Genomic DNA, 12,476 nt, shown 5'->3' with positions numbered 1-12,476 from the left:
ATTTCTTCTTTCCAAAACATGATTGTCTCCAGTTGCCATTTTATTTTAGGTATTGTGTATTGCTGTCTTGACAGTTTAACTTGTAAGATGGTTAGCTGCCTTTTTACACATCTTTTTTAAAATTCCTTTGACTGCCCTAATTTATTCTTTCCTATGCCTCTGTTTTTATATTTGATCTATTTGAATTTATTGTAGATCCTTCCTGTTTCTACCTCTGCTCCTTCATCCCTAGTACCTTGTTTTCAGATCTTCTGTTCTGTGTTCTCATTAGCTTGTGCAATTTATTGGGACTGTAAGCAGTGTTGCAGAAAGGCACATGTGTCTACCTGTCTTCTCCCAGGTTTAATCATCACCAATGCCTGGTATGGGAAGTTTGTGACTGACAGCAGTGGTAAGAATGAGAAGGCAAAGGTTATTGATGTGACTATTCCTCTTCAGTGTCTGGTGAAAGAGTCAAAACTCATCCTCACTGAGGCATGCAAGGTAAGGCTAATTTTTATATCTACAATGTTGACTTTCCCAACCTGCCTTTAGGTAGTCCATGAGCAATTTACTCCCAGTACAGAACTTGAGATATTTTGCCTTCACATCTACAGAGATGTTTAAACTTTGGCTTGTTTGCTATTCACTGATGACATCATTAACACTGGCGTTATAAGACCATAAGATATAGGAGCAGAATTAGGCCATTTGGCCCATCCAGTCTGCGCCATCATTTCATCATGGCTGATCCATTTTCCCTCTCAGCCCCAATCTCCTGCCTTCCCCCATATCCCTTCATGCCCTGACTAATCAAGAGTTTATCAACCTCTCCTTTGGCCACCACATCCACCTGTGGCAAAGATAACCACTCTCTGGCTGAAGAAATTCCTCCTCATCACTGTTCTAAAAGAACACCCCTCTATCTGGAGGTTGTGTCCTCTGGTCTTCGACTCCTTTACCATAGGAAACATCCTTTCCGCATTCACTCTATCATGACCTTTCAACATTTGGTAGGTTTTAGTGAGATTACCCCTGATTATGATGTGGGTGATTTGATCTTTCAGATGATACAAGAGACTAGAATGCAATATACAGCTTTTAAAACCTCCTTATAAGACCAAAAGACAAAGGAGCAGAATTAAGCCGTTCAGCCCATCGAGTATGCTTCTCCATTCTACCATGGCTGATCTATTATCTCTCTCAACCCCATTATCCTGCCTTTACCTTGCAACCTTTGATACCCTGACTAATCAAGAACCTAGCAACCTCTACTTTAAATATGCCCAATCATTTGGTCTCCACAGCTGTCTGTGGCATAATGGTTAGGAAAGCGCTTTACAGTACCAGTGACCCAGGTTATCTGTTATCTGCTCCTGGCTTATCTGTAGGAATTTGTACTTTCTCCCCGAGACCATGTAGGTTTCCTCCCACAATTCAAAGACGTGCTGGTTGGTAGGTTAATTGATCATTGTAAATTGTCCTGTGATTAGGTTAGGGTTAAATCGGGGATTCTGAGCATTGGGGCTGGAATGGCCTATTCTGTGCTGTATCTCAATAAATAAATAAAAATAATTCACTCTCTGGTTGAAGGAAATCCTGATCATCGTATGATCTACTGCAAGCTTCATCATTGCCTCTGGCTTAGGATCCCATTGTATAATTTTGTTAGTTTTAATAATGTACAGTGAAGTGATGTACAGTGTGCTGTCATTATAAAAGAAAAGACCTTGCAGATATATGCCTTTCACTGCTGCAGGATGTCCTGGAACATTTCACAGCCGAAGTACAATTGTTATACAGGGAAATGCTGCAACAGTGAAATGAAAAAGCAGTTAATCTGATTTGATGGGTTTCATTGTGACTCTCGTTTTGAGGTAATTTCCCACCTCGTAACTGGAGCTTTAATTCACCACTTGAACCCACCATCAGCGTTATCATGTCTACAGTAAGTGCTCATACAGTGTTGTGGAGGACTCAAACTTGTGATTTATCTCAAAGAGCAGAGTGCTATCAACTAAGCCCAATAACTAGAGAGCAAGAGTCATGTTCTAGCAACATGTTTGTAACTAAAATGATTTGTTGTCTAAATTTTATTAATATCTTCATAAGATGATATTCCATAGATCCCACTTTCTGTGAATTGAAGTAGGATTATTGCTGTAATATTGGACCATGAACAGCATCACAGCTGAGCATAATTTTTCTTATTGCATCAATAAGTGTGTGCTCATCAGAAGAGTTCCCTCTGCCATGATCAAAAGTAAAACTTGGGAAGATTTATCTTCATTCCTCTTTCCACCCAAGCTTGTCACCGAAGCAGCTTCTCAATTGCTGCTGAAAAGTGAAAAAAGCTGAGGATGTTCTAATCTGCATGACCTTTTGCTACCCCACCTCCCTCTTTGTTGTAGCACACGGGGCCACGGGGACCCCACTGTGTACTTGCCAGCTTTCTTCCTGCTCGCATTCCGTTTGCAGTGATTTGCACGTCTGACTTCTTTTACAGGTTGGCGTGCCAGGATTCTATGACCCATGCGTCGGGGAGGAGAAGAGCCTAAAGGTGATTTACCTGTTCCGAGGAGTTCTGCATCAGGTCATGGCAGCGGACAACGAATCCCTCAGGATACCAAAGCAATGTATGTTCAAAGTGAACTCTATTTCAACCATTGCAAAAATGCTGAGATAATATAGACCCATAATAATGTGCAAAGTACCAAATTCAGAATTTTAAGTACAACATGAGGTACAAATTCCCAGTATTTTGTGGTTATTTTAAATGAAGACACACTTTTACTTCAGCAGCTGCCTTTTTCAGCACTGTTTGATGAGTATTACAGTTCATTGCGGAGATCAGGCTTGATGTATGAAATCTTGGTGGATGAGTTGCTGATGAAGCAAAGACGGCGGAGGCAGTTGGTAAAGTGGTAATGGAAAATGGTTTGGCTCTTTGGGGATAAATGCTTGGTACTTGTATGTTAAACCTTTGTCGCACTGCTGTCCTGATCTTACTGCATGCAAATATAGAGCAAATTATTACCTAAGAAACAGCACACAGCTACACACTTAAACAGTTCCAACTGTGACATTATTATAAACAGAGGATCACTGATGATTCTGGTATTCTAATGCTCCTGGAGAGGCCAGAATTTATTGCTTCAACCGTTGAGAAGGATGTGATGAGCCATCTTGAACAGCTGCAACAAAGATGGTTTATTGGTGCATTGTAAGAAAAAGCTTGTGGGACTAGGCATTAGAAAATAAATGTTAGCGTTCAAGGTTAAGGGTTACAGGGAGAAGATGGAAAAATGGCGGTTAAGAAAAATAATCAGCCAAGACTGAATGAAGGAGAAGACTTGATGGGCTGAATGCTCTAATTTAATTATATCGTATGGTCTTAACTAAGATAAAATAACAAAGTTATTTCCAGTGGGTTTAAAATGGGAAATGGAAGATTGTTGAGTGTTATCCACCACCTTTTGTGTCTCAACTCCACAGGGAAAATAATTTCCCTGTTAACCAGAGTTCCTCTTGACCTGTCTCAGCACCCCATGAGCCTCCCCATCCAGCACACGATGCTCCGCAACTTCCGCCATCTTCAACAGGATCTTACCACTAAATACTTCTTTACTTCCCTCCTCCCCGCTTGCTGCAGGGATCGCTCCCGCTGAGATCGCCTTGTCTATTTGTCTCCGCCACCCCCCTTCAATCTCCCTCTCGGTACTTATCCCCGCAAGCAGAAGAAGTGCTACAGTGCCCATTCACCATGTTCTCTCACCTGGATGAACTGTGTGGGACCTGATTCCATCCAGGGTCCCAAACAGTTCTTCCAGCTGAGACAACACTTTACTTGCAGATCTGTTGGGGGTCTTCCACTGTACCCACTGCTCCCAGTGAGGCCTCTTCTACATTGGTGAGACCCAACGTAGATTAAGAGACCACTTTGTTGAGCAGCTTTGCTCCATCCACAAAAAAGGATTTCCCACTGGCCAATCATTTCAATTCCAATCCGCATCCCAACATGTCGGTCCATGGCCTCCTTTACTGCCACAATGTGAGGTTGGAGGAACACACTTCATATTCCATATGGAAGGCCTCCAACTGATAGCATGAAGATCAATTTCTCTAATGGTAATTTTCTCCTCCTCTTTCCCTCTTCTTTTATTCCCCACTCTGGTTCCCCTCTGAGCTCTTCTCTTCACCTGCCTATCAGCTCCCCCTGGTGCCCCTCCTTTCCTTTCTCACATGGTCCACTCTCCTCTCCTATCAGATTCCTTCTCTGTCATTTTACTTTTTTCACCTATTATATCTCTACTTTTTACTTCATTCTGCCTCCTGCACCCAACCGGTTTCACCTATCACCACCTACTCCTTCCCCTCTCTCACCTTCTTATTCTGTATTGCCCCACTTCCCTTCTAGTCCTGATGAATGACCTCAGCCTGAGATATTGACTGTTCATTTCCATGGACGCTGCCTGACGTGCTGAGTTCCTCCAGCATTTTGTGCATGTTTCTCTGAATTTCTGCAGTCCTGTTCAGCAGCTCAAGTGCCCCCCAGCCCCCCCATGAGCATTGCCATTGTTTGCTTTGACAGTTATCCTTTATAGGGAAGCAAAGGGAATGGTGGATATTTGTAGCTTGAGATTTCTAAATTTGTATCTGATTTGTATTTCAATCTGGCACACTGCTTAATAAAGGATATTATTTTCTCATCAATATTTTTTAAATAATCTCTGCAAGTAATTGTGTGGTTTGTAACTGCGTCCTCTGATTCCCTTTACAGCGCACAGGGTCGACACGGATCGTTGAGGAGGAGATGTGCTACAATATGGGGTTGGACCTGAACAGAGATCAGCTGCTATACATCTCCATATACCATAAATTAAAGAGAGAATGCACATATGATTATTTTTATGTATGTAGAGTTTTTTTGTTTTTTTCTGTGTATAGAAGATTTAAAAATGCTTTTACAGATCACTAAAACATTTGGTCATGGATTTTCCATGTCATTTTTGTCACTGGATGCTGTAACAGTCTGAAGTATTTCAGACCTTGTGTGGCGATTCCTGTGCTCTGGAAAATAAAGATTGTTTTAAGTCTATTTGATGTACAAAGAAATTAAAAAATAAACCCAGATACTATTGCCATAATAAAACTTCCTTTTATTTAGTTTCCATTCTCCATCTGCAAATCTAGGCAGGTTATTTCAGCGTTATGTGAAGGAAGATCATCATGTCTTCAATATCAGACGAGAAAGAGCCTTGTTCGAAAAGCATGCATCTTTAATATCCTTTTAAAAGGATGTGCAGTAATTTTTCAGAAAACCTAATTTTAAAATGATTTCCTGGGAGACAAATTTTACACTGTTATGATCAATGGCTAACTATAACAAGACTCATTAAATTATGATCCAGTTGGATTCTCTTCTTGGGTAGGCAAGAGTTTTGCTGGATGTTACTTGCTTCAGTTGCTCTGGGATCTGGAAATCCAGCAAAGACCAATGTCAAAAAATGGCTAACAAGGTGTTCAGCATGAACAAAAATTGCTTGCATTTCTAAACTGTCTTTGAAAGAGAGATATGTACGGGCATAATCATAGAAACAGAAAATCTGCAGCACAATACAGGCCGTTCGGCCCACAAAGCTGTGTCGAACATGTCCTTACCTAGGGTTACCCATAGCCCTCTATTTTCCTGAGTTCCATATACCTGTCCAGGAGTCTCTTAAAAGAACGTATCATATCCGCCTCTACCACCATCGCCGGCAGCTCATTCCACACACTCACCACTCTCTGCGTTACCCCTGATAACTCCTCTGTACCTACTTCCAAGCACCTTAAAACTCTGCCCTCTCATGCAGGCCATTTCAGCCCTGGGAAAAAGCCTCTGACAATCCACTCAATCAATACCTCTTATACACCTCTATCAGGTCATCCTCCATCGCTCCAAGGAAAAAAGACTGAGTTCTCTCAACCTATTCTCATAAGGTATGCTCCCCAATCCAAACAACATCCTTGTAAATCTCCTCTGCACCCTTTCTATGATTTCCACATCCTTCCTATAGTGAGGTGACCAGAACTGAGTACAGTACTCCAAGTGGGGTCTGACCAGGGTCCTATACAGCTACAACATTACCTCTTGGTTCCTAAACTCAATCTCATGATTGATGAAGGCCAATGCACCAAATGCTTTCTTAACCAGAGAGTCAACCAGCGCAGCAGCCTTGATTGACTCGGACCCCACTCTGATCCTCCACACTGCCAACCATTACCATTAATACTATATTCTGTCATCATATTTGACCTACCAAAATGAAACAACAACTACTTATCTAGGTTGAACTCCATCTGCCACTTCTCAGCCCATTTTTGCATCCTATCAATGTCCTGCTGTAATCTCTGACAGCCCTCCACTCTATCCACAACACCCCAACCTTTGTCTCATCAGCCAATTTACTAACCCACCCCTCCACTTCTTCATTCAGGTCATTTATAAAAATCACGAAGAGTAAGGGTCCCAGAACAGATCCCTGAGGCACTTCACTGATGACCGACTACCATGCAGAATATGACCCGTCTACAACCACTCTTTGCCTTTTGCTTCTGGATCCACAAAGCAATTTCCCCTTGGATCCCATGCCTCCTTACTTTCTCAATAAGCCTTGCATGGGGTACCTTGTCAAATGCCTTGCTGAAATCCACATACAAAGAACAATCGTAATCAGATTCTGAAATCAGATAACAATTCCATCTTTACACAAGAGAAGGTGACATTGGGTTGGGTGTCTGAAGTTTGTTTCCAGTATACCTTTGGCAGGGTTTTAAAAGAGCAGTGAGATTTGGAGAGGTTTTAAGACAGCATGTAAAATATTAAAGCCTAATCGCATAGCTGCTGCTTATGAGGAAATGGAAATTCAGATCTGTGAAAAGTTTGAGTTACAAGTTTTTGTAAAGTTCTCAGGAATGTGTAAAGTCAGCTGAGACAATAGGTTTTTTTTTAAAGGAGTATTTGAAACCCGACACATTGCCAGGCCCAAGTAATTTAGCAAGGAACCAGGACGATTGTTAATTGTGAGTTAGGACAGAGGCAGCAGAATGGAAGGGGTCTGAGTTAATGATAACTGGAAGATATTGTCAGTCAGGAGAACATTGAAATTGAGTCTATAGGAAATGAAGGCACGTTTCGGGCTCAGGTAGCGACAGAATGAAGATATCATGAAAGTGAAAGTTGCTTGTCTTTGTGAATTAGTGTTTGTCAAGTCAGAAGGTCACCAAAAATGCTGATATTGCAATCAATCAAGTTCGACCTAAGACGAGCCATATAGATAATTTAATAAGCATTGTATCTTTTTATTTTGTGCCTCCAAATTTTCTGGGAGAAGATAACCACATTTAATCTCCAAATAATTTGTACACCAAGTTCATAAATCATCATTCTCGAACACAAAAAAAAGGTTATACTTGTACTCTACAATGAGACTGAAGTATCACTTTTCACAAATGAGGTATTATAAATTTTTTATAGACCAAAACATTACACCTGGTCTTTACATAGACGTGTGAGATGCCAGACAAATAATTATTTTGCACAGTGGAACCAAAGCACAATGTATCCCTTCAGTAGTTTCAAATGATGGAGCAAATGTATCTGTTCTCAATGTAGGAATGTTGATCATACTATTTGCAAGATCAATAGAATATAGATTGAAAGAGGAAATCCCACACAGTGGCTGCAGCATCTAACAGACCATGTTCAGTAGTTCATCATGGAGCTGGAAGTGGATGAATGCCAGATCTTAGAAACATAGAAAATAGGTGCAGGAGTAGGCCATTCGGCCCTTCAAGCCTGCACCACCATTCAGTATGATCATGGCTGATCGTCCAACTCAGAACCCTGTACCTGCTTTCTCTCCATACCCCCGATCCCTTTAGCCACTAGGGCCATATCTAACTTCCTCTTAAATATAGCCAATGAACCTGCCTCAACTGTTTCCTGTGGCAGAGAATTCCACAGATTCACCACTCTCTGTGTGAAGAAGTTTTTCCTCATCTCGTTCCTAAAAGGCTTCCCCTTTATCCTTAAACTGTGACCCCTCGTTCTGGACTTCCCCAACATCAGAAACAATCTTCCTGCATCTAGCCTGTCCAATCCCTTTAGAATTTTATATGTTTCAATACGATCCCCCCCCCCCCCCTTAATCTTCTAAATTCCAGTGAGTATAAGCCTAATCGATCCAGTCTTTCTTCATATGAAAGTCCTGCCATCCCAGGAATCAATTTTCTCAATCAATCTCCTTTCAAGAGGCTAATGGACAGGACATACAGGGAGGTAGTTATACCCAAGGTACAGGACACAGGTAAGTGGGTGACTGTCAAGAAGGGAAAAAGGGGATAGGCAGCCAGTGTTGAGTACCTGGTTAGCGGCCGTTCCCCTCAACAAAAGGTTGGATACTGTGGGGGGTGGTAGAGCTGTACGGAAGAGACTGTTTGCACCTAAACTAGAGGGTGACTAATATCCCAGTGGGAAGGTTTGCTAGTGCTGCACAACAGTGAGGAGGAGTGTTAAACTAGAATTGCAGTGGGATGGGAACATTGGATACTGCGGTGGGGGGGGGGGGGGGTTGACAGTAGAGGATAGCCTTAGCAGTCAGGTCTCTGGCACTGAGTCTAGCTCTATGGCTCAGAAGGGAAGAGGTGAGCTGTAGTGATAGGGGGATTTGTTGGTGAAGAAACAGAAAGGAGATTCTGTGGGCGAGAGTAAGATTCCCGACGGTCTGCTGCCTCCCAGGCGCCAGGATCTGTAACATCTTGGGTTCTTAAGTGGGAGGGTGAGCATCTATAGAGATTACGGTCCACGGCAATACCACTGACATAGGTAGGCAGGGTGACGAGATGCTGCAAAATGAGTTCAGGGGGGGTTAGGTGCCAAGTTAAATGACAGCTGTGATCTCAGGATTGCTACCTGTGCCATGTGCGAGTGAGACCAGAAATAGGAAAGTGATACAATTTAACCTGTGGCTAAAGAGTTGGTGTGGGGGCTTCAGATTTTTGGATCATTGAGCTCTCTTCCAGGGAAAGTAGGTCCTGTACAGAAGGGACAGTTTGATTCTGCACCAGAGGAAGACTAATATCCTTGTGGGAAGGTTTGCTCGTGCTGCATGGGGGGGGGGGGGGGGGGGTTAAAATTAGAATTACAGGGGGATGGGAACCAAAGTGCCAGAACAGATAATGGAGAAAGATATTGTTAAGTCTACATACAAGGTTAGGAATCAAAAAGTTGACCATAGTGGGACAAATTTTTCTGAGTTGTGTGTATTTCAATGCTATTAGTATTGTAGGAAAGGTGGATCAGATTAGGGTATGGATCAGCACATGGAATTATTACAATGTAACCGTCAGTGAAACTGAATTGCAAGACGGGGCAGGTCTGTTAGCTCAATGTTCTGGTGTTCTGTTCTAGATGTGATAGAGCAGGAGGGATTAAAGGGTTAGGGGTGGCATTACTAGTCGGGGAAAATGTCACAGCAGTGCTCACTCAGGACAGACTGAAGAGTTCACCTAATGTGGCTTTCTGGATAGACGTGCCTATAAAAAGTGTTCAAACCACCCCAAAGTTTTCATTTTTTATTGTTTTACAACATTGAATCACAGTAGATTTACTTTGGCTTTTTTGACACTGATCAATAGAAAAGATGTTTGTGTCAAAGTGAAAGCAAATTTCAACAAATTGGTCTCAATTTATTACAATTATTAAGCACAAAATAGTTGATTGCCTCACCCCTTCAAGTCAGTATTTAGCAGATGCACCTTTGACAGCAATTAAAGCCTTGAGTCTTATCAGCTTTGCACATCTGCACACTACAAGTTTCCCCATTCTTCTTTACTAAACTGCTCAAGCTCTGTCAGGAATTCTGAGTGAACAATCTTTTTCAAGTCCAGCCTCAAATTCTCAATTGGATCAAAATCTGTACTCTGACTTGGCCACCCCATAGCATTAACTTTGTTGTTTATAAGCCATTCCTTGATAGCTTTGGGTTTATGCTTGGGGTCATTGTCTTGCTGGAAAACAATCTTCTCCCAAATCAGTTCTCTTGGAGACTTTATCAGATGTTCCTCCAGGATTTCTCTGTATTTTCCTGCATTCACTTAACCCTCAAACCTTCCAGGGTCTGCTGCAATGAAGCATCTCTCGCTGGTCTCCTTGCACAGTCACTCAGTTTTTGAGCACAGCCTGCTCTAGGCAGATTTACAGCTGTGTCATATTCTTTACATTTTTTGATGATTGATGACTGTACTCCAAGGGATATTCAGTGATTTGGAAATTTTCTTGTTTTCATCTCCTGACTTGTGCTTTTCAATAACCTTTTCATGGAGTTGCTTGGTGTGTTCTTTTGTCTTCATGGTGCCAGTTTCATTTCATGTCTTCATTTTGCCAGGATACTGCAGATACAGGTGCATTTTTACTACAATTAATTGAAACACCTTGACTACACACAGGTGATCTCCATTAACTAATTATGTGACTTCTAAAACCAACTGGCTGCACCAATGATGATTTGGACTTATATTAAAGGTGGTGAATACTCATGCAATCAATTATTTTGTATTTTTTATTTGTAATTAATTTAGATCACTTTGTAGAGAGCTGTTTTCACTTTGACATGAAGTAGTTTTTTTTCTGTTGATCAGTATTAAAAAAGCCAAATTAAGTCCACTGTGATTCAATGTTGTAAAACAATAAAACATGAAAACTTCCAAGGGGAGGTGAATACTTTTTATAGGCACTGTAACTGAGAAATAAGAAAGTTATGACCATATTAATGGGATTATATTATACAGTACCCAAAACTCCTTGGGAATTAAAGGAGCAAATTTGTGGAGAGTTTGCAGACTGGTAAATACAAGGTTGTGATAGTAAGTGATGTTAACTTTCCACAAATTGACCAGAACTCCCATTCTGTACAAGAGCTGGATGGGAAAGTGTCTATCAGATTTGTTCAGGTAAGTTTCCTTAATCAGTACATAGAAGTCCGAACTAGAGGGAGTGTGATACTCACTCTCCTATTAAGGAATGAGACAGGGCAATTAACAAAAGTTTGTGTAGGGAACTCTTTGCATCTGGTGACCATAATGTCTTCAAAAGTGAAATTTTGAGAATACAGAATTTGTATGTTCCTGTCAGAAATAGATTAATGGAACCTTGGTTTTTGAGAAATATTGAGACTCTGGTTAAGAAGAGGTGCATAGCAGGTGTAGGCAGGCAGGAATAAATGGGGTACTCAAGGAGTGAAAGAAATCTAAGGGAACTCAAAAAGAAAATCAGGAGGGCTAAAAGAAGACATGAGGTTACTCTAGCAGACAAGATAAAGGAATCCTAGGGGATTCTACTGATATATTAAGAGCAAAAGGAAAGGTAATCTCTGTGTGGAGCCTAAAGAGATGGGGGAGATCTTAAATGGACTTTTTTGCATTTGTATTTACAGAGTCTATAGATATGAAGCAATTTAGCAGCAAAGTCATGGACCATATATAGAGGAGAAAGTTTTGTTGTCTTGAGGCAAATTAGTGTGGATAAATCCCCAGGGCCTGACAATGTGCTCCCTCAAACCCTGAGGGAGCTCGTGCGGAAATTGCAAGGGCTCTAGCAGAGATATTTAAAACATCTTTAAAACAGCCACTGGTGAGGTGCCAGGAATTTGGAGGATAGCTAATGTTGTTCTGACATTTTAGAAAGGCTCCAAGAATAAACCAGGAAATTATGTTATGTGTCAAGTGAGTTTGACTTCAGTGATGGAAAAGTTATTGGTTTAAGTGTTTGGATGGAAAGGAAAGGTGCTGATTAGGGATAGTCAACATGGCTTTGTGCATGGTAGGCAAAGTCTAACTAATCTTATAGAGCATTTTGACAAAGTTCATGGAGGCCAGGCAGTGGATGTTGTCTATGTGGACTTCAGCAAGGCATTTGACAAGGCCCTGCACGGGAGGCTGGTCAAGCAATTCAGTCACTTGGCATTCAAGATGAGGCAGTAAACTGGTTTGGACATCGGCTTTGCGGAAGAAGCCAGTGTAGTTGTAGATGATTGCTTCTCTGACTGGAGATCTATGACGTAGTGGTGGGCTGCAGGGATTGGAGCTGGGTCAGATGTTGTTTGTCATCTGTATCAATGATCTGGATGATAATGTAGTTAACTGGATTAGTAAAATTTGTGGTTGACACCAAGATTGGGGGTGTAGTGGACAGCAAGGAAGACCATCAAAACTTGCAGCAGGATTGGGATCAGCTGGAAAAATGGCAGGTGGAATTTAATATAGGCAATTGTGCGGTATTGAACTTTGGTAGGACCAACCAGTGTAGATTTTACACGGTGAGTGGTAGGGCACTGAAGAGTGTGGTAGAACAGAGGAATCTGGAAATCCATAATTCCTTGAAAGTGGTGTTGCAAGCAAAAAGGGTTGTAAAGAAAGTTTCTGGCACACTGACCTTCACAGATCAATGTACTGAT

At 41.5% G+C, this 12,476-nt stretch overlaps 1 protein-coding gene across 3 annotated transcripts in view; it reads left to right on the top strand.

The window, feature by feature from the left end:
* Window positions 1-5,131, top strand: part of LOC132382186 (dnaJ homolog subfamily C member 11) — a 71,323-nt gene extending 66,192 nt beyond the window's left edge. For all 3 annotated transcript variants that reach the window (XM_059952152.1, XM_059952151.1, XM_059952153.1), the window contains 3 exons: window positions 341-483; window positions 2,486-2,615; window positions 4,760-5,131. In XM_059952152.1, the coding sequence (XP_059808135.1) occupies window positions 341-483; window positions 2,486-2,615; window positions 4,760-4,785 (299 nt within the window). In that variant the 3' untranslated portion in view covers window positions 4,786-5,131. The remainder of the gene's footprint in view (window positions 1-340; window positions 484-2,485; window positions 2,616-4,759) is intronic.
* The last annotated feature ends 7,345 nt before the right edge of the window (window positions 5,132-12,476 follow it).

Source organism: Hypanus sabinus, chromosome 27 (genome assembly GCF_030144855.1).
Source record: "Hypanus sabinus isolate sHypSab1 chromosome 27, sHypSab1.hap1, whole genome shotgun sequence".
In the NCBI taxonomy this organism is placed as follows: domain Eukaryota; kingdom Metazoa; phylum Chordata; class Chondrichthyes; order Myliobatiformes; family Dasyatidae; genus Hypanus; species Hypanus sabinus.
Note: the sequence above shows the minus strand (reverse complement) of the source record. Positions and strands in the feature narration are given on the sequence as shown.